At 42.4% G+C, this 22453-nt stretch overlaps 1 protein-coding gene across 2 annotated transcripts in view; it reads left to right on the forward strand.

Moving 5' to 3' along the window:
- The first annotated feature begins 403 nt into the window (after positions 1-403).
- The window catches only part of ARIH2 (ariadne RBR E3 ubiquitin protein ligase 2), a 31325-nt gene continuing 9275 nt past the window's right edge, over positions 404-22453 (forward strand). The window contains exons 1-6 of one of the 2 annotated variants that reach the window (XM_008931367.3): positions 404-481; positions 3869-4216; positions 16862-16929; positions 18601-18664; positions 20995-21142; positions 21660-21781. In XM_008931367.3, coding sequence (XP_008929615.1) covers positions 3968-4216; positions 16862-16929; positions 18601-18664; positions 20995-21142; positions 21660-21781 — 651 coding nt within the window. In that variant the 5' untranslated portion in view covers positions 404-481; positions 3869-3967. Of the gene's footprint in view, positions 482-1105; positions 1125-3868; positions 4217-16861; positions 16930-18600; positions 18665-20994; positions 21143-21659; positions 21782-22453 lie in introns of those variants that run through there. The other variant, XM_018068421.2, reaches the window with a different exon arrangement.

Raw genomic sequence — 22453 nt, forward strand, 5'->3', positions numbered from 1 at the left:
TGGCCCGGTCCGGCCCCGCCGCCTGGCGGAGGTGACGCACCGGGCCGGCGGTTCCGGCGCGCAGGAGGAGCCTGGGGCCGCTCCGCCGCCCGCCCGTAAGTGCGGGGCCGGGCCGGGCCGGGGTCCCGCTGGGGCGGGGCCGGGGCCGAGGCCGAGCCCGGAGGTGGGACACGCGGCCACCGCTCCGTGCCCAGCGCTGAGCTCCGCGCTCCGCCCGGGAGGAAGCCGCAGCCCCGGCGCTCTCTGGCTCCTCGGAACTGTGCGGGGGCTGTGCGGGCTGTGCGGGCTGTGCGGGGCTGTTCCCCCTCGGCTGCTCCCGCCAGGTTTTCCTGCGCTGCTCTCCCACGAGTCTGCAGCGCTCTGGCGGTGCGGGACAAGCGCGGGGTCTGGGCTCGCCCGCATTCCTAAAGAATGGAGCCGAGGTAATTTCTATGGGCTGGGCACCGCTCTGCCCGAGCCCGGAGTGCCGTGGGATACAGAGGTGCGTGAAACAACTGGTTAAAAGCTGTAGTAGGTTAGAAAGGGCGGGGATGAAATGAAATGGATTAGATGAGTTGGGAAGGACAAGGCAGTCGTGATAGTGTGAACCGAGACTGGAAAAGCAGGAGGAGAGTGTGGATGTTCACGAGGGAGTGTGATAGGGCTGCAAGGAGGTCCCTGCAGAGTCATCTGTTAGAAAAGGATGGGGGATGTTCTGGGTTCTCCATCTTGGGATGAAAAAAATCCTGTCTAAAAACTCAGTGGAGAAGGAACGGCGAGGTGTGCACTGCGTGTGCAAGGAGACAGCTGAGGGTGATCCACAGATTATGGGTTTGGGTGACAAAGATGAAGATGCAATTAGCATTGTTAGCCAGCATGGAACTGGGGCTTGTGGACGATTTCAGGGAAAAGGGAGGGTGTCAGCCCTTTTAAAGGTTACAGGGATAAGTAGTTCAGTAGGCAGAATTGAGTTGCACTTTCTTTGTTTCAGATAAAGAGGTGAAAGAAGAAAAAGCCATCTTAAATGGCTGTGAGATGTCAACAGAAAAAGAGGATGAGCATCCTCCAAAGGACTTTCTAGAGGAATCCTACAGGGATAGGCACAGATGGAAAGAAATCAGAAAAGAGAGATGTAGTGGGACAAGGTATGAGGTGGGATGACATAATGCCACTGGTGGTGGCATATTTGAAGGCTTATTGTTGCAAAAGACCTTGTTAAGAATTGTGTTGCAAAGCAGGAATCAGGGAGAGGGCATCTCTGTTGGAGGTGATGGAGAGCAGAGAGTAGGGGTGAGTGTGTTCTGGAGCTTCTGCAAGAGGGGACTAAATTGTATCAGTGTTAGTGAAGATACAGAAGTATCTCAGACAAAGCTGGTAATGAAGGGCCTCATCCTCCCCTGGGTAGGAAAGCGATCTAAATATGGTTTAAAATTTTAGTGTCTGATCTTGGGGATTATAGTGATTATTTAATCTAAATACTCTTTGGTTTTTTGATCCTTTTACTTGAGCTTAACGTCTTTATTGTCTCAAAAGTTTGTGCTATCAAGTATTAGCTTTGTCCTGTTTACTTTGTATTCAGAGTTTGCGATCTGAGCACTGGACTGAGTGTAGGTGAGGTGAGTTCTGTTCCTGGTTTTCCTAGTATCCTCCTTTACTTTGTCCTCAGAGCCTTCCCTCTCCCTTCACGTGTGTCCATGTGATTTTCAGTTAAGCTGGAAGTGAGCTCTTCCCTGGAGTGCTAGGGCAGGAGGCACAGAAGTCACCCAGTCTGCAGGCTGTTTTCTGCTTGATAGATCCATTTCCCATTTGCCTGTGCAAAGCGTTCCTCTGTTTGTTCACAGAGCTGTGCTGGTGGCACAGAGGGATGTCTCTCCTCCAAGCTCTCCCCGGTGACTGGTGTGGAACTGGGAGGTACTGGGCAGGCCTTTTATTCCGCCTGGATATCTACAAACATCTCACTGCTCGGATGTGACTCGCCATGTGTTGGGATAGCAAATGGACCCAGTGTTTTGGTGGTTGTTTTTTTTTTTTTTTCTCCAGAGTATGGGATGATCTGAGTGAGTTTGGGAAGTTCCCTGACCTGTGAAATTTGGTCAGGCTTTGTGATACTCTGAGGTTGGCTGAACAAAGCTGTTGCACACTGGGCTGTTGATGGCATGTTCACAGTGGCTTTAGAGTCTCAAATAAGTTATTCCTTTTAGCAGGTGAAGATCCATCACTTCTTTTATGCAAGAGATCAGTGTCAATACAGATTAAGCCCTGAACTGATGCATTAACTCTGAGTGGGGTAGAGAGAGGGACAATATAGGTTTACCTTGTGTCTGCCAAATCAGATTTCACATCTGTCTCCTTCCAATATGGAGAGACTGTGTGTCTGTTCCTCTGAAATGCTATGGAAAGCAGTGCTATAAATTATTTGTGTGCTCTGTGTGTTGTGGATAGCTAAGGAATCAAGAGGCAAATGAAAGGAATGAAGACCAGAATTCAGGGGATAATATAATTAGCTGCTAGCCTTCATCCTCTCTCACTGGAGGTTTGTATCTGCTGAAATCACTGCAGCCCCTCAAATTAATTGTACATCTCTTCCTGGTTATTCTCTGCTGCCTGGTCAGGTTACTGGAAACAGAAAACAAATTAGTTGAGGAAAAATAATGAAAATATATGGTTGAGATTTCCTGTGCTCTAAAGTCAGGATTCTCAAAGCTTTATTATGGTTTCCCCAGCAGCTACAAATTGCAGTACTGTGGGAATATATCTGAGTAGCAGAGCTAAGAACATAATAATGCAAAATGGGAACATGTATAAGGAACCAAATACATGGTGCCTGTGGAAAATAGAGCTTTGATTTTATGTATATTTTTATATGTGAGATTTGGTTGCAGCATTGTTTTAAGTATTCTGTATTTAATACAGTCTCTCTAAACTAAATAATTTGGTTAAATGGAAATTTATGACTAAATATGAGGTGACCAAAATTCAAGGTTGATTTTTTGCTTTACTGCTGAACCTTTTCAAACTCAAATTCACATGGTTTAGTTACACAAGCAGATTTGTAGTTCAGATAAGTATCAGATATGTAAATTTTCCAATACAAGGGAGAATCTATTAAAAAAAGTTAGCTGTTCTGATTCTTCTTGAATAGCAGCTGTCAACACTTAAGCATAAATTTCTATGTTCAGAAGGTAATAAGTGTGTATTGAGAAGGTAATAAAATGAGAGAATTTATTTTATTTTCCCCTTCAGATGTAAGGCCCAAGTCACATGGCATCCAGTAGAACCTACTGAAAGGGGTGAAATAATTCCACCATTTCTTTTGAGATGGTATTGCAGACTGTTAAACACATACACTGTGTGTATGTGAGACATCTCTTTACTTCTCTTATTTTCTAAAGTCCCACCTGATGGCTGTGGTTCTGAAGCAATATGGACTTGCATAGGGCATCACAGGTTGCCTTTCTAGCTACTGTGGTCATAGTTGAGGGGTTGGTGTTTCTCCTGTTAATGAAATGCATAGGATGCTGTTCTGCAGCAGTTCAGGCTGTTGATAAAAAACTTTGTCATAAATTCAGTTGTATCTCTGAAAAGATCTGTAGTGAAGGTTATGCAGTCAGTTTGCAAGTGTCAGAAGTCTCGGGGCCAGCACTGGGGACTAGGATTCAATTTAATAACCCGATCTCCAAGGATTTTGGACCTTGCCTGTAAGACCAGCCTTGGCTTTGAAGGTGCAAAGAGTTGCAATGGATCCAAACCAGGGACGTGCACAGCAGAATCTTCTTTACCTGGGCCACTGGCTCAGCCCATTCATGGCTGTTTGATCACATGTATGATGTTGATGTGGCCTCTCTTACAATTTCTTAGGCACAGAAAAAAATTGTTTTTCCTCCCTTAGGAAACAGATCTCAGATGAAATCAAAAGAACGATAAAGTTTGGAGGAAAAAAAAGAAGCTGCGGTCGCTTTCCTGGTCTGCAGTTTGGCAGGGCATTAAGATGTCCGTGGACATGAACAGCCAGGGCTCTGACAGCAATGAAGAGGATTATGACCCTAATTGCGAGGAGGAGGAAGAGGATGAGGATCCTGGGGATATTGAGGATTATTATGATGGGGTAGCTAACGACGTGGAGCAGCAGGGAGCAGATGCCTTTGATCCAGAGGAATATCAGTTCACCTGCTTGACTTACAAGGAGTCGGAGAGCACTCTGAATGAACACATGGCCAGCTTGGCTGCCACGTTAAAGGTGAGGAAAGGTTTCTGCATTAACACAGGTGTAAAACAAGTCTGCGACTGAACAGGCAAATGCTGAGAATACAGTTTGTTATAAAAGCTGTGGCAATATTACTGTTATGGGGGGTTGGAGGAGCATTGTTGAAGGTCCCTTGTTCAAAACTGACTCAAAGGTTTCCATTTGTTACATACTGGTTTTGGGGCCTGAAAAACCTTCCTTAATGAATATTGATTCTTTTTTTTTTTTTACAGAGCTGAGCTTCATGACCCAAATTCCTGAGTTATAACTCTGCATTAATACAGTGCAAAGAGGATATATAGGAAAAGAAACAAACCAAATCATAGATGGTGCACCTGTGTTTGAGGAGATAACTGACAAATAGGAAGACATGCTAAAACTTTGTCATTCTAGCAAAAACACCTTTCTTGGTTGTTTCTGAGAGAATAATTGTAGACTTTCAAAGACAGATCAGCTGTCATGCCAGGTATTAACCCTACTGTTGCAGTGACAGCAATTCAAGTACAATGAACTTGCCACCTCTTGTAGTGACTAGTTCATCACAGAAGAGCGACCCTCTGAGTCAGCTCCGTGGTGTTATAAGACTTTTGTGAAATTTTCTTTTTCTTTTTGTAACTGGTTACTGTACTGCACAACAGCCATAAGAGGAGATTCCCTCTCTGCCCCGTGTACTTCAGTCCCAGAGCAGGTCAGAGGAAAGCAGAGTTTTAAAACTTCTAGATGTTGACACTGGGTTGGAATTGCTGCTGCATCTACTTTCTAACAAGTCTCCTGGTGCTTATTCTGGACCAACTCCTGAAAGCAGGACAGGTGACTGCAGCGTGTAAAAAACCCACCCCATACTGGATAGGTTTTGATTCCAGTTAATTTTATCTGAATCAAACATAATATAAAAATGAGAGGAATCTCATGATTTTTATTTTCATATCAGTGTCCTGGAGAAACAGTATAACCATAAAACCTGAGGACTATGAACCCATAAACAATAGGCTCTACAAGGCACTCATAATTTGTCCATTTTGTGATCTGTTGTGCTTGTTCACAGAATGTAGCACCTCAGAAAATGAAGTTTTACTTTTTCTTGCTGTTAAACTTGTGTCTGTAATTACTTCAAAATGTGTGGTTTGAGCTCTGAATGCCTGCAGTTCCCTACAGATTGTCAGAAAAGGGAGGCAACAGGAGAGTACAAATGAGAATAGTTGGTCAGCACTTCTGATCCAGCTGCCAGTTGCTCTTGGTTCTTGGAGATTAAGTAAAGATTTAGAACAGCTTTTCTGCTCCTGACTGTTTGCCTTCACATGGAGCACCCTTCAAAGAGGTGACCCCTGCCATATTGTTCTCTTGAATTAAATTACCAAAAGCAATACTTTTAGTCTTTAAAATCAGGCCTCCAAAGTTAAAATAAACTTTCCAAGAGTTCTGAAGGTCTCATTGAGCAAATATAGCTGCCCAGATAATACCAACCTGCTAGCTCAAATCTCACCCCAAATACGACCTCAGGAGAGAATATTTTAGATGCCTTTTATATCAAGAATATGCCTGCATATTTACTTTTAAAATGAACTGCTACACATTTTGCTTTGTGCGTGAGAAGATGAATTTAAATTTTGGGTAGAAACTTGAAAAGCTGTAATCTTGTAAACCACACACAAAGGCTTTAGCTGTTGATGTGCCACATTAACTCTCTGTTCTCTAGCAACAGTTGTGCAATAATTGCACTTTTCTTGGAAATCTGTTGTGTATCTGCAGCACTTACCTTTTGTTTCCTGGCATACTTTCTTACAATACTTCAGCAACCCTGTCTCTTTCTTCCCCTCTACCCCAAGGAAACTTGTGATTTTGTTAGTTTTCTGAGTAAAAACAATTAGTGTTGAATTAGCAAGTACTGAGAAGAAGGAAATGGAATAGAGCATGTTGATCTATTTGTTATCATTATTTTCCATGAACTTAATGGATACAAGTAAAAAGGGGCAGACTTGTCTAAGAACTTTATTAACTTCCTTTTTCTCTTAATTTGCTTGAGCTCCAAGAACTATGTTTTCTTTTTAGACTATCTTTCACAATGTCTTGGGTTTTCTTGTATAGTGATGATTTTTTTTTTTTTGGAGCCTCTAATTAATTTTGTTGATTTCACCTCCTTTACTTTTTTAATAGGCACTGAATGTGGAGGACATGATATCTGAGAGATTTGCTATCGCAAGAAATTGGCAGATTGATACGATTCCCTAAAGCAAAGAAAAAATAAATGCAATAAATGGCTCAAAGCCATGTTTGAATGTTCTGCCACTGTGTTGCCATTAGGTGATTCACTTTCTGAAGGCTAAAATGGAGGGAGGGGGATTGTGTCGAGTGTGGTTTTGCTCTGTGATATATTGACTACGCACTTTAAAGACCAGAAATAGGATTTCGGAGCTTTAAGTCTTCATACTTGCAATCTGTGCTGTTCTTGGCTAATAGCAGTCTAAATAAATAGTATTTTATTTACTCTGCTCATTAACCCTCAATGTTTGGTTTTCAGACTGTTTTGTTCAGCTATTTCAGACTGATTGTTGAATTCCTGTTATTTAAAAGCATTGAGGTAAAGGGCGATCCTTCTTGGAAATGTTGGCTACCTGCTTTCATTCCCTGTGAGTCACAGCTGACCTTGTTCTCACTCCTGCTGAAGGCAGAGAACTGAACGAACCTTGCATTGGCTGGTTGACTTCAGGTCAGGTGTGAACACCCTGTGAATGTTTAAAAGTTTGCATGGAACACTGAAAGAGAAACTCTTCAACAAAATGCTTGTGCTGTATCTACCCCAACAAGAGACAAAATTCAGTTAAAATCTGAAGTCTGATAAAAGCATGAGACCCTGCATATAGGTAGATGGATATCCTTGTATCTTTTACTGTCATAGGAAACTTACCCTGAATTCTTCTGACTTGCTTTTTATCAGGTGGGGAATTCTGAATAGGAAAATTAGTGCAAGCAAGGTAGCAGTAGACTAAACGAGCTGCATGGCAGGCCTACAACTACAGTAGTGGTTATCCCAGCACCATATAGAAGCTAGAGGGACTTTGTAAGTGTTACTCTGAAAGTTTCTCCTTGTTTTGGTCTTAATAAGTACTGCAAGTTAATTGGTTTTAAAGGAAAATAAGCTGAAATCTTTGCTCCTTGGTTAGTGCAGTTAATCTAAAGGTCTGTGGAGGGTTCAGTTAATACCCTGACTAAAATTAGGACAGGCTATCTGTGTTGAAACATGCCAGCTGAAAATCTCAGACTAGTACCCAAAACTGTGGTTCTCTGACCAAAGGGCCTGTGAATTGAAGTAGATAATTTTTAATTCCTCAAAAGGTCACTTGACCACGGTCAACACTCGTGAAGGACAATGCTCTTGAAAGCAGAGTGGCCTGTATTACCTACAGACCAGCAAAGGGATTTACAGTTTTAAAAAACAAAGTAGAAGATACAGTATCTTTCAAAAGTAATGAATTAAAATTGTATAGTAATAAGTTTATTTTTAAGATAACTCTTGTCATTGAGCGATTGTGGGTCCTGGAGTGGCATATCAGTAGATGCAAACAGTGCGATACTCAGCAGTGATACAAACAAAGTTGACCTTGTCACTGACAAGCAATTAAATGTGTGATGAGGTCATATTGTTTTTGTTTGTGAATGACACTTCCTGGCTCTGCTGAGGGTCCCCATACCAGTCTGCAGTGTCTGTGATGCTTCAGATAAGTGGCAGTAGTTTGTCTGTTTCAGTGATGAGATGGATCTTTCTAGTGTTTACAATTTTTTTTTAACGTGTGGTATAAACCACCAGATAAAAAATTGCAATTAGAATTTATGAAAAAAATGTTACCTTAATTTTAGGTCAAGCTGATTGTCAGTCATGAGGAAGCTATGATATTTCTGCACGTCTAGCAAGGAAAGATAGTTGTGTTGTTTTACAGACAATTGATACTGATGTAGCCTTTCCACTAAACTCAAAGGAATTGTAAGACTGAAGAACTTATAATTTTCACTTCACTGATGTGAGTAATCTGCTAATATTTACCAGACAGCAAAAAGCTTACTTCCCTTGCTTGTTGAAACAACAGCTTATGATGTGGGATTTTTTAGCCCTGTCCCTTGAATAATAAATCTTGGTAGATGCAAAAAATATTTGATATCATGACATAATTCTGAATCTATTAATCCATGTTATCACTACTGTTCTTACAGAGATAAACCAGCTTTCATATACTCTTGCTCACTGTACTGACATTACGTCTCTTAGTGCAACCAAATTCGTATTTGCTCGTAAAAACACAGCCCTCAGAGACTGCTCCACACACTCAAATTGCGCTGACACAGAACAGTTAGTTTGTAGAGCTGCCTGGTGAATGCTGGCAGTGCTCCTTTTCAAATACCATCTTCAACAGATCCAGAGTCATGTGTGTGGGGACTGGCAGCCTGTGTGAGCGGCTCTTCCCGAAGGAGCCAGCGCTCGCCTAACGCACGTTCCGTGTGGTCACAAACCGTCTGTAAAGAGCCAGATGTGAGGACACAGATGTGCATGTGTGCCTCGCTGTATCACTGTGCAAACCCTGACCCAGAGTGTGCTGTTGGGTGCTGCTTATCTGAACAAACCTGCAGTGCTGCATAGTCATCCTTTTGGATGCCATAATGACTTCATGAAACTTTACGTGACATTAAATGACAGTATTAAAGCCTGGCTGTGCCAAAGTACCTCAGGTACAGGAGAGGGGTTCAAGCCCCTTTAAGTATTAAAATGCATGTACATAAGAACAGGGTTTCAGAAATTTATGTTCAAAGTTGAAGTCCATAAGAACCAACATTGGTAAGTATTAGTAAGCAGTAAATATTTCAGGATCATGCATTATAAATGGTAGAACCTGATAGGCGATTTTGGCTTCTCCACAGAACCCCTGTGGTGCTGTTTGGCAATGATAATTTTGAAGTACCCTTAAACCCTGGATTAGTCAGGACTTGCAGGTTTATATCTATACTGTGTTCTGTGTTTTAATACCAAGCCAACATTAGGTGGGACTTCCACCCTGAAGCTGTAACCCTTAGGAACATTCATGTTTGAGACATACCTTTGTCCTTTACCTGTTTTTGTTTCCAAACAAAAGGATCCTGGAAGTTCTGCTATGAGAAAGCTGTGTTGTTGCTTATCAGATCCACAGTGCCAATATTTCAGTAGAATCAGGAGGACATGAATGTGTCTGTAACTCTCAACAGTGTGAAGTTTTTTTTGCTCACAAAGGTGTTTTTGTTTTTTAAAAGTAACTTCTGTAGACTTGTGAACAGGATGAAAGAGCTGGCTGGAGAGTCTAGACCTTGCAACCTTTGACAACTTCACGGAGTCATTTGAGGAGAGAAATCAGTTTTGTTACTGCCCAGGACTGCTGAAATTCTCAACTTGATTGGCAAAATGAGCTACAAATGTGGAGGGTGATTATAGCCCACACATTTCTTTGTGATTCACACCTTAAGTGTGTCTTACAGCCAGTATGACTCTGCAGTGAGCAAAAAAAACTGCTCGCAGCTGTTGATGAGTATGATCTTGGTGGGAGGTAGAGGCAAGACACAAGTCATTATAAAAATGCCAAAACAATCTTTCAGTAACTGCTTCATGTTGCAGGCTTGCAGCTGGACAACATGATCACAGGAGCAACATGAAGCAGCTGAACACATTGCCAAATTTGTGCTGTGCCTATTAAGGATGGTGCAGCAGAAACGAGCTGTGTTGAGCACTGTGAAACAGTGTTTTACAAAGCAGATGTTCCTCCTCTTTGTCTTTCTATAACAACAGGAAAATGCCCTTAGAAGTTGGTGTTGTCAAGTAAAGGACTGTGTTATTTAGAACTGAACATGGATTACTCACTGCAGAGTTACCAAAGCCCTGCTCCACTGTGGCTGTGAGCACACACCAGTGCTGCCCAGTTTGGGTTGGCTGCCCAGTGTTCTGAGCCACTGGTCATGACTATGTGGATTGGGGTTATTACCTGACCTTCGCTTCCTCCCTGTGCATGCTCCACATCATCCTTTGTCAGCCAGAAGGAATTGTCCACTTCTCCTGTGTTTTGTTGGGAAAGCACCTCGACAGGGGCTGTGCAGTGGGGTTTGGCAGCGCTCAGGGAGCACAGGGCAGTGTGAGCTGGGCACTGATGCTCTCACACTGTGTCAAACTAGAAAAAATAACTGCAGTGAGGACTGCTGGGGAGTCTCGTGTCAATCTTATATCTGTGTGCTGTCTTACAGCTTTCTTGCTGCATTTCTTTCGCTCTAAATCTCTCAAAGAAGGAATCTCGTAGCTGTTTTGTAATAATGCCTTCTGGCATACCAGTTTGCTTAAGTGTTTCTTTTCTTTTAATATTTGTTTCTGAATTTTCCCAGGAAGAATAGCCTAACAGCTTGAGAAATACGTATGTTGAGATTTCCTAGCTGAGTCCTACTGATCCTGTTTGTTGGCAGCTGCAGCTGAAATTGTTGCTGTCCTGTGTAGGAGAGCAGATGGATTAAAACAATGTGTAAGTGTGGAGAAGGAGCTAGAATTTAACCCCAGATCCCCTTTCTTCAGTATGTGGCCAACTAGGTCATGCACTGACAGCTTCACAACCGTGCTGTAACACCAGCAGTATTTGTCATTGCCGAACTGCACTCTGCCTCCTTAATATGCATCTAATCTTGCAGACTGATACCAGGTCTCTGCATGCCAGCAGGTGAGTGACAGGGAACAGATTAAAACCCTGTGATGAAGCAGAGCTCGTGTAGTGCTGTTTGTCAAGACCTTTCCATGGTATTGAGAGTGCAGCCACAGACTCTAAATCACACTTCTTTCCCTGGTGCAGCCTGCAGTCTGTAATCAGGAGAGGGCCTGAAATGTCAGACAAATTGTAATCAATCCTATGTGTGACCTAAAGGTGGATGGCTTTTTCTCACTTTTTTTTTTATTTTGACTGAACCCAAGAAAGAATGCGGGGATGTGATTTTGTACTAACTTTGTCAATTTTTCCTGATAAATGAAATAAATTTAAGTTCAATTTTGAGAACTACCTTCCTATGCTCAGAAACCTGTAACAGATATGGAAGACTTTGCTATAAGACTTTGAACGCTTGGGGTATTTGTGGCAGGTGATGTGAATCACATCTCAAGCCCCTGCAACCTCCTGAGCTTTCTACTAGGATTGCATTTTGGAATTCTGCTTAAAAGAGAGGTAGATCAAAGCAAAGGAGAAAATGTGGTCCAAAAAAAACTTTTGGTTGCCCTTTTATTTTTTTATTAATTCCTTATATTTTTGCAATTTTCTGAGAAATCCTCCAGTAAAAACAGGGCAGTCGTGTAGTTTTTCCAATGGGATGTGAAGGGGGTCAGATCTACTTTCCCCAAGAGAAAGGAGTGTAAAGTAGAATTTTTTCCATTTGTGGGTCACTTTCCTTACCTCAGTATCCTGAAGGAAAGCGTGTCTGAAAGGATTTTTTTCTTCAGCGAAATTACTCAATACAAATTATGGTTTCTCTTTAAGGTGTTACTTTACCGCCAGCTCAGTTCAGTCTCTATTTTACCGTAGTTTCTCACCAACAGAAACAGTTTCAGAGGCTTTTGCTCTGTGTGTTTTTACTGTTGTAAAGAATTTCAGTGTGTTTTTAGAGGTTTTGATGCAATGCACAAACTAATAACTTTTGAAGTTCATCCTTTCCTTGCAGAACTCACAAAAACTATTTGTGGATTAAAACAAATGCTTCTCAAGATTAATCCTATTTGCTTAAAGCTTTTTGTATAAAAACCTTTGATTAGGCAAAATACAAGAAATGGAAACTACATTTCTTTATGCCAGGTTTGTGTTCCTCTTGGCCAGACATTTCAGTGCAACCCTGATCTAACAGGAATTGTCAGCTTGGTGCAAAGCCATGGGATGTCAGCTCCAACCAGATCCTATCATCTCCAACTCATTCTGAATTGAATCTCTTTGAGAATCACGTGATGATCATTGTTTTAAATTCCTGATACTATATCTCTGCAAAAGTGAGGATTGAAACACACCTCCAAAAAATAGGCCATCCCTTTGAGAAAAGTGAAATGAACTCCTGAGATATGCATGTGACATAAATATACATGAGCAATTTCTGTAGAATGTAAGCTGTACAAAAGACAGTGGTTTTTTAGCTTTTAGGAAACATTTCTGTGTGAATTAACAACTGTCAAAGTGGCATGGTTGAAAAGATTTTCCTGCTGTAGAGAGATGAAGCTTCGACTCTTCAAACAACTTGGCTTATCTGGAGAACCAAGTTGAGACACAGTTGTTTTAGAGCCCTCTAAACTCAGCAGAGTACCTGCAGAGATTCTTTACAAATTCTTTTGATATTGTCTTGTCTTAAAGAGTGCCAGACTCTTTTCACACTTCAGAAGTGTGAGAGTTTTGCTTATCTTGGAGGGTAAAGAACCCAGGAGACAAACAGAGATAGAAATAATAATGACAAAAAAAAGCCTGTGCAAAAAACCCGTGTGCTACTCTAGAAAATGGATAGATGTGTGTTTGATGCGATGGCATCACTACTTTATTCTACTTTCGGAATCTAATTTTGTCCAGCACTATGTAAAATTTTCAGACTTTTTTTACAACTCCTATAGAGTCTTTTCCTTGTGCAGAGCAGCCTCCTCTTGGCACCCTTGCTGTGTGCATAGGCACTGTGCCCCTTTTCCAGTGCACTGATCAACATTAGTGTTTGGTGCCCATTTCTGGCAATCAACAGCCCTCTATCACTGGTTAGTTAGAGTTAAGCTGGTGGAAATTTGGAAGAGGCTTCTGAGGTGATCAAGTTCCTGTTTTAAAACAAAGCTGGAAATTGCAGATTGGATGAGATTCGCTCCATTCAGCTTTGCTACCATATCATGAAGAAAGAAGCCTGGTCTTCACTTGGAAATTTTCCAGATTCACATTGGGACTGAGCTGATCTTTAATATCAAAGTTTCAAGCTGGTGGGGGGGAAATGAAAGTGGGGAGAAGAAAAAAATTTTTAGCATGACTATGGCTTTCAGCTTCTACACTTTAATAAGTCTAATTCCAGATAGAGGAGTTCTGGAGAAGTCAGGCTCTGTAGAAGCATTGGCACAACTGATCAATTGCTGGCAAAAACTGAAATAGAAGTGCAACGTCTAGAATATGCATTCCCTTCTGCATTGGGGTCTGTAGAAGTATTTTACTAACACAATCTGCTGCCAGCAAGACACCAAGTGGGCTGTGTCACTGCCTGTTTTGGTTCTTAGCATTCTGAAATGGGAGTAGGAAGGTTTAAACAAAGTAGACAATTTATCAGAGGCATAATTTTTTTTTTTTATTTGTCTTGTGTCTGAGGCCAAGCATTATTGTTCCTGGATAAACTGAGATTCTTGTGGCACCTGGTGACTGATAGGGGAATGACTTGGAGTTCTTTCTGAGATGTTTTTTTAAGTTTGAGGTCTTTCAGTGTATGAAACTTCTGGCTGTCCAGGAAATGCTTTACTGGACAGTATCAGCTTTGGTACATTCCTTCTTCTTACTGTAAGGTAATGAATTATGTACATATGGACCGAACTTCTGGTTGTAGTGGTATTTTTCTGCACTCAGCATGTTTTGGCTCCTGATTACAAAGAAATACTTGAACTATTCTAGGGTGTTATTGTGGAAGAACTGGCTGACTTGGTACAATCATTCAGTCATTGTGAATGTACAGTCATTGAAGAGGCTCGGGGTGCACTTCTAATCAACAGAAGCAGGCTTTTGTTAAACACTTGTTTTTTCTTCTCATGCTTGTTTTCTGGAATCTCCTCAGTGGTGTTGGCTCCTGAAGATGTTCACGTTTCTCTTCTGAATTCCCAGCCTTGTGAGCAGGGTGTAGGATGTGGTGAGACTCCACTCAGCAGGCACAGCCCCAGTGTCGTTAGTTGTCTGCTCCTCTCCCATCTCCCTTTCTTACAGTTTGAATGTTATCTATTTTTAACATGTAAGAACTAGTACTTCCATGCCAAGGAGACAGTGGGTATGTTGCTACAACTGTCTGACTCTGGGACTTCTGTTTTTCAAGATCACATGTGCTGCAATCAGGTAGTATCAAAAATTTTTCTTCTTCAGATCTTTTATGAAAGTGGTCTCGTGTTATGAACCAGACTTTATGAATTGAAAATGTTATATTCTTGCACGCTTTTGTGATGAAAGTAGTAAAATTAGCACTACAGCTGATCCAGTCAGTGCTTCCACTTGGATCAAAATAGGAATGGTCACAGATACTTTGTTATTCTTCTAGATCTGTTAATCTGGCATCTTTCTGGAGCACTAAGTCCACATTTTGCCTGACACATACCTTGGCTCAAAAGTATTTGATTGTTTTAGGATAGGTTGTTAGATTTCAGAAATGTGTGTGCTGGTACTTTTATTTCTCTTTCTCTACTTCTTCATTCTTGAATGTACTTGGTTCCTCCTCAGGGAACAAGTAACTTCATGGAATCGTGATGTCGCAGGAGATGCTATACCTCAGGCTCTGAAAATCCAACAGAAAAATAGTAATTTTTATATGTTACAGATCAACCTCCCATTTAAGTCTGGCAGTTTGTTTTCTTTTGTCAGGATGGTAGTTCTTCCTTACTGCTACTGAGAAATAGCTTCACTTCTGTTAGAGAATGATTCATTACCATGTGGTTTGCATTTGTAGGAAGCCAGTCTTGTAGAGACCACATTCCTGATGCTTGTTTGTTTTACAGACTCAAATGCAGATGTTTTCCTTGTACAAACAAGTCAGAGGTGTCTGTCTGGGTCTGCCAGGCTGGGGGCTTAAGATAACAACCAGGCTGGCAGTGGCACTTGATCTGTGCAGACTGTGTGTGTTGGCAGCAGCAGCCCTGTGTGCCATGCTCCATCTCATCACAGGCTTCTGTGTCGGGAGGGAGGGAGGGAGGGCAGCACTGCCTGGCAGCCTTTGTTTTCAGGGGGTCACATCACATCACTGGTCAAGTTGAGGAAGGTAATATGGCAGATCTTGCACAGCGTGAGCTAATGCTGTGGTTCTTCTAGAAAAAGGATTATTCGTACATTGAAAATACTCTTTTATTACTGGGATTTCTTAGTGGCCAGCAAAGTGGGCACATCAGAATGTAGAGATGGATAAGAGTCAGTTAAACACCCTGTCTGCATTGTATGTAGGGGCTGCAGTGGTTTAGCTCCCTGAACCAATGCTGAAAACGTCCAGCGGTGACAAATGCCAGTGCAGGACTGGGGCAGTATCATGTGGCAGCAATAGGTCAGTTGTGTTGTGAAGCTGCACCTCTTCAGCAGGGTGGACTTGGAAGAGTAATGACTGTGCTGCCCCTAGATTTGCAGAACCTGAGTGTTTTGTAGGAAGAGTGACCATTGCTTGTTTTTCCTTCCAGGATTGTGTTGGTGTTGCTGTGTGTCTGTGTTACAAGTACATCCGATCCTGCGAATCACTTGTAGCAGGATTCAAGAAGGCTTATGGCATTTCAACTGATGATTGGGACTGACAGCTTCTCTAGGGGGAAAAAAAGCACAACTCTTCCTGTACCTAGGACCGAAGGAGTTGTATTTTCTATGTGCATGGTAAAAATGCTTTGGTGATAGTTCATCTTGGAGTGCAGGAGGCAGAGCCCTTTTAATGTCAGAGAGTGTTTGAATGTAGAGTGTGCAGACTCTGAACTTGCCCAGGTGCTTCCTAGCATGGAGAGGAATGAGGAGACATGGATCATGAGCCTTCTGAATTCCCCTGGAAGAGCTGTATTTGCAAGACACCTGCTTTGTTTGGACTCCAGGGCCTGATAAAGGCATGAAGGGGTCAAGGGGCAGGTTGAAGGTCCAGCAGCTCAGCAGATGTCTGTGATCTTGTTGGGTACAAGGCTTTTTGTGCAAGCAGATAAGTCCCTTTTCTTCTGAAATAAACTAATACATAGAAGTGAAGGAGAACTTGTTTGCTTGTGCCCTTGTAGCATGACTTTAAATGTCATGTTGCAGCATTCTGGAGGGTGCTCGGGCTAGCGCGGACTGTGCTGGTGCTTGCCAAGAGTCCACGTAATGCAAGCAGCTCTACATGGAAGCAGTCCCTGTCACAGTAGCTTTCTATCTTCCTATTCCAATCCAGTATGTGACTTCTCTGCAGTGAAGGGCTGGGAAAATGTTTTGTGTTTTCCCCATACCCTTTGCTGCCACAGCATCCTTGTGATTGCAGCCTGTTGCTGCTTCTCCAGCTCAGTAAGTGGTATCTGTCTGCCCTGAGGTTCTGACTTTGCACATATAATGAGGATCCTGATCCCAGTCTGATCTGGGCCTCCCAAGTGGTGACCACAGTGAGGACTCAATGTGGGACTTCCTTGAGCAGTTAAGCTAATCCAGTGAATTCTCGATTCCTTCCTCTCTGTACTGTTGTAACTAAGTATGTGAGTTAGTTGGGGTACATCCACGCTTCATTCCAACTTTTATATTGCAGATGTACTGGCTGTGAGCATCGTACCTGGCAGTTTAATGTGAATTGAGTATCACTGGGATATTGTACTGAGTTTGTACAACGTAGTTTTAAACGAAAATCATAGCCCTAAGCAGAGGTGTGGCTTCAAAATGTGCCAAACTTGACTTTTTTTTTTGTTTCCTTTTATTTTCCACTTAGGTATCACATGCTGTTGCAAAGCTAGTATTAGTTAGTTTCCACTGGCAAATCTCAGAGATTTTGGAAAGGTAAGTGTAAATAGTCTTATCTCTTTTGTGCTCAGTGCTTTTTTCCCTGGCTTTGCAGAAATGCTCAGGGTGCTCCATAGGTGTGTTTTTGACAAGTATCTTTGGACCTGAAAGCAGGACATGTGGTCCATTCCGGAGAGCAGAGGAAAAGCACTGATTTGTTGAGGCTGCACTGCCTGCAAGAAATTTGTAAACAGGGAGAGGGGAGTAGTGGTGAATGTCTTTCAGTTTGAGGAATTACTGTTATGCTTGGAACCCTGTAGATGCATTTATCTTAAATTTTGAGATAACAGATTGAGAGTACTGCATCTATTTTTATTTGTTTTAACAAATAAAAAGATAACATATGTTCTGCTCTGAACATAGAAGCCATAAGTCATAAGGGAGCACCGAACCTATGCTGATGTGGTCTTTAGCAGTACATCCACATTGAAGTTTTTGCTCCTTCTGACATAAGTGATGGTTTTTTTCCCAAGCTGACTAGTATTTGGAGAGCAGGAGAAGATGGTGTGAGAGAACTGAGAACTGCAGCCCCCTTGCTTGATCAGTGTCACTGTAACAGTCCTCCAACTGATTTCAGAAGCAGGGTTCAGACTCTGCCCAAACATATGCGGGAAGTGTATCCAGAGGCACTGCTGGCTGGCAGCCCCTTCACTAAATACTGGCTCAGAACTAAACATTGTCTGAAAATAGAGAGAACATCAGCCTGACTCACTCTGCCATGCCATTTTTGGCCCTGTAGCCAGCAACTTCATCCAGAGAACGTATGGAAAATGCATCTCGTGTATGGATGTTGTTGCAGCATCTTTGGTAACTGTCTCATTGGTTGCCTGAAAGCTTTTTTCTGGAGGACAAAGAGGGTGAGATTCCCGCAGAGCAGCTCAAGGTGATCCTGCAGATTAACTAGTGAGATTTAAACAGGAGGAAATTTGGGGAAGAGTTTATTTCCAAAGCTATGACTTTGCAAGTTGTTCTCTGGTTGATCTAGTCCTCAGACTTCTGTCTTGGTACAGTGACATTATCAAACGAAAGCTCGTTAGTACAACTAAGAAGTGCTAATGAGCAGGGGGGACTTACAGCATGGTCACTGTAGTGATGCTGCTATTTCTGAGTTCATTGATATAAACATTCCTCTGTGAGGGAAATCACAAACAGCAAAATGTGTTTAATTCTAAGGCTGCTGATAGACAGCTTCATACGCTTAAGGGGTGCTAATTTGTCACTGAGGAAATACTTAACTAGGTAATAAACTGTAGTTAAAGTGAGACTTAACCAGGCTAGCTTGATTTTTACAAAGGAATAAGAGACAGACAGGAACCTCACTGGAGTGTGTTATTGTGGACAGTGCTTAGGACTGCTCTAGGAGTGTGGATAGAAAATATTAGCTTCAAAAATAAATGTTGTGAAAAAATAATCATCAAGAAGGATAAGGAAAATGTTAATCCATTACCAGGAGAAGTATTATTCCTGTTTTTGAGGAAATTATCATAAAGTTTTGATGAGAGCTCAGCTCCCTATATGAGAGAGCCTCACACAAGACACATTTCAATTTCCTTGTTGAAACCTACCCTACCATTTGCACAGAGCCAATTACTTAGGCAAGAAGGATCAATTTAATAATGCAGAGTGTATTCAGGAACTGATTTGATCATTCTTCAATTGCCTTTTCAGGCACAAGTCTAATGCTGCCCAGTTGCTAGTAGAAGCACGAGTTCAGCCCACCTCATCCAAACATGTAAGTATGATAACTATCTCAGTCTGTTCCCTTGGCAGACACTTCTGACCCCCCTCGTGGGGGATTGCATTACTAATGGCATAGTCTGTCCCATGTTAACCCTTTGCAAACTCAGGTCTGATACCCTAATTCAGTGCTGAGTGTACTTTTTAATGAGAATGCCTTCAAGAGATCTCTAATATTTAAATAACTGCTTTGCTATTGACTTGCAGGTAGTGTTCAAGAATTACTTTCTTCAAGAAAATTAGGATAATTTTTTGACTTGAGTTATGGTACACAATGGAAGGAGCACAGTGAATGGGCTTGGCTGCCCCTTCCAATTCTGTTCTCTGTAAAAGACACTCAAGGGAAGTTTTGGCTGCACAGAGTGAACAGAGCTTGTCTGTGGCTGGAATAGAGATTTATTTTTTTTTTTAATTTTTTTTTTTACCCTGCAGTGCTCAGCTTAGGGATGGTTAAGCTGAGTCTCCCAGTGAGTGGTGTTGCTGCTGAGCCTGTCAGTACTGATATGTAACCAACAACTTGTGTTTTGCAGCCAGGGCTACACAGGTCTTCAGATATTTCCCCCCACCCCCTTTAAATAGAAACATCCTGTCGCATGTTACAGATTTCATTCGCGGTGGGTGTCTTGGTGCAATGCACAGTTACCCCAAGAACACATTGCTATGTGTCAGATTTTGAGTGATAAAATACTACATCTGGGAAACACACGTTGGGCTGGGGAGGAGGGGAGATTTTAAAAGCCTGGTCTGGCATCTGAGCTGTCTTGTAACTAGCAGACAGTGAAAATACTAAAAGAGCTGACAGGAGTGACTCAAAATAAATTATCTGCCTAGAGTCCAGAAAAAAAAAATCTTTGTTATTTGACATACCTGCAAATTAGTCCATATATTTTCAGATATGTCTGAATCTTTTGTCAGCTCTCACTTAAGTACCCCCCACTGCAATGGTAATTTCATTTTGGGCAGAAAGATATGGTTAAAAGGTTGATTTGAGTCTTCACAAACTTGGTTTGTTAGGCAATTCACTACAGTCTATTTGTGTGTGCTAGGGCAAGCTGCTCTGTGCTTTGGCTTCCCGTGCAGAATAATGATATTTTGGGGGCAGATGCTCATAGTGAGTGTCTGTAGAGGGACTGACTCCACAGGGAGAAGTTTTAGTGAGCTCAGAGAGGCAGCTTGTGAGGGTTTGAGGTAGCACGTGTGCTGTTCAGGGTGAGCAGCTGATCCAGGCAATCAGTGCAGTTTCAGACTCAGTGAATCTTGTTCTGGTCCATAAGTGAGGCCACTTAGAACAGTCATATTATTTCCTTTTTCACGTGGCCATGCCATAAATCAAGCTCTGTCAGTCATGTGGCTGCATATTGTGCTGCTGCTCCTCCATGTCTCTGGCATACAGAGCTTGGCATGGAAACCGATGGCAGTCTCACACCAGCTTCTCAACAAGTGGCAAAGGTTTCAGCAGACAAAAAGTGATTATATGGCTTCTCTGTGAAAAGAGAAATTGGAACATAAGCTCCTGCTAACAGCTTCGTAGAGCCTTGTTTTTGATGAAGCTGTGCTAGACCTGGTTCTGCAGGTCCCAGGGGTGAACAGAGATGTATTGAAGGCTGGATCTGTTGTCTGGGGATTAGCTCTGCACTATCCAGGGGGAGACCAGACAGCTTCTCAGTGGTTTGGTGAAGCAATAGCAGAGTTATGCCTGATTTGAAACAAAGCTTCTTAATCCTTTTCATCTGAAGGGATGATGCCTGCTTTGCCAAATGTAGCATTGGCAGAAGAGAAGAGATAGAAAATGATAGTCTGAGAATTCCCTTTCCTTTCTGTATGAACACTTTACATGCTACACTTTCAATTGCCTCTCCTGTTACCCAGAATTGTTGTCCAGTAAAAGGACATTGCTAAGCCTGCTTCCAGCTATAGCTTCTCTCCAAAGCCTGTGGAACAGTGATAGTCTGGTCCAGCTAACAAAGAATATCAGTAAATCCAGGGAATGCCTAATAAAAGGATGTATTTCTTCATTTTTCAAAGAAGACGAGAGTAAGAACCAGAAGAGTAAAGGTGAGTTCTGGATAGCACTAGTTGAGAAGCAGCAACAGTTCAGTACTGTCAGCCTGTTGTGTTATGAGTTTAAAGAGGTTTTTGAGAAGGACTGACTGTTTGGGGCAGTGCAGCACCTCAGCACACCAGCTGCTTATGAACCAGTTCTGGCCTGGAGCTCCCCGAGACGTTGTCACAGCGAAGATGAATGCAGTTATCTGTGGATGAGGTGAAAACACTCTGGGAGAGCTGGGATGCTTTCACTGTGATGCTGATTTGTGTCTCTCCCAGGCAATGGTACATTCCTCCCACCACTGCGCGGTGTGCATGCAGTTTGTCCGGAAGGAGAACTTGCTCTCTCTGGCTTGTCAGCACCAGTTCTGTCGCAGCTGCTGGGAGCAGCACTGTACAGTGCTCGTCAAGGATGGTGTTGGAGTCGGTGAGTTCAAGGTGGACATGGTGCTGGGTCCATATTTACCATGCTGACCATTCTGATGAGTCAAGAACATGACTGTAACAAGTTAGAAGCTGCAAATCTGCTGCACCTTGAGTTTGCATCTGTGATGATGTACTGTTGCAATGCCCCTGGAGTGCTTGTAGATGCAAACATCTGTTCCCTTTGTCTTGGGTAGAAGCCAGTAGTTGCCAGAGTTGCTTTGGGCTTTTTGTAGCCTGTCTTTCATGCTGGCATGGCAGTAGCTTACAATTTGCTGATTTAAGTGTCTGACCTTGTGAATACTGATGGAAGCACTTACTGGTTCTGGGTACACATGCACCCTGTCATCTTTCGCTACAGACAGTTGGGCGTCAGCTTTTCAGCAGCCCCTGATTTGTTTCACAGTTGTGTCCCTCTTGCCACAACAACAGATGGCACCTAGGAAACTGTTGAATGCTCTCTGTGCGTTCACTCCTTGGAATAAGCTGCACTGTGCTAAGATGTTGCTTTCTTTGCTTAGGGGTCTCCTGCATGGCTCAGGACTGCCTACTTCGGACACCAGAAGACTTTGTGTTCCCATTGCTGCCTAGTGAAGAGCTGAAAGACAAATACAGGCGCTACCTCTTCAGGGACTATGTGGAGGTAGTGGGTTTTTTCATTTTTAGGATACCCTGGCTCAAATCACCAATGACTTGCAGAAATTTTGTTTCAAGTGTCTTGCATTTTTGATTAGAACTGCAGTAACTGCAGCAAAATTGTCCTCAATAGACATGATGTGGCAGCTCCTGTAGGACAGCCTCACTGGCAAAATACTCTAGCAAGTTGCCAAAGTAAATTCTTCTGTAAGGTCACCCAGTAACTCCTTGGCTGGTGCTTCAGAATTCTCGGAGTGTTGCAGCTGAGAATTTCAAAACTTTGATCTGATTTTTCAAGTCCTTGTTCTTACGTAAATATTTTTAGGTTCTGAAAAATAGGTCCCTCATCTTAGTGTAGCCCAGCTGAATTGGCTTGCTCAATTACATTTTATATGAGGTATTTTGAAATTAAAGCAGCAGTTGTTAGAGCTAAATGTGCAGGAGTGTTCTAGTGACTGGCAACACTCAAGAAGCAGCGATGCAGTATGAAAGAGTGGTGTCACCTCTCCTCAATAAAGATACCCTTTGGGAAGGAATGGTCACCACAGAAGAGCAACTAAATAACCTCTGTGAGATAAGGAGAGGATGGGAAAAGAGCTCAAATAGAGTAAAATTGTTTGTTCCTGTTGACTGTTAGTGGTGTCTTAATGATTGTATTGCTGTGCTGACTTGGTCTGTA

Source organism: Manacus vitellinus, unplaced genomic scaffold, assembly GCF_001715985.3.
Source record: "Manacus vitellinus isolate BGI_N305 unplaced genomic scaffold, ASM171598v3 scaffold_14_pilon, whole genome shotgun sequence".
Classification (NCBI taxonomy): domain Eukaryota; kingdom Metazoa; phylum Chordata; class Aves; order Passeriformes; family Pipridae; genus Manacus; species Manacus vitellinus.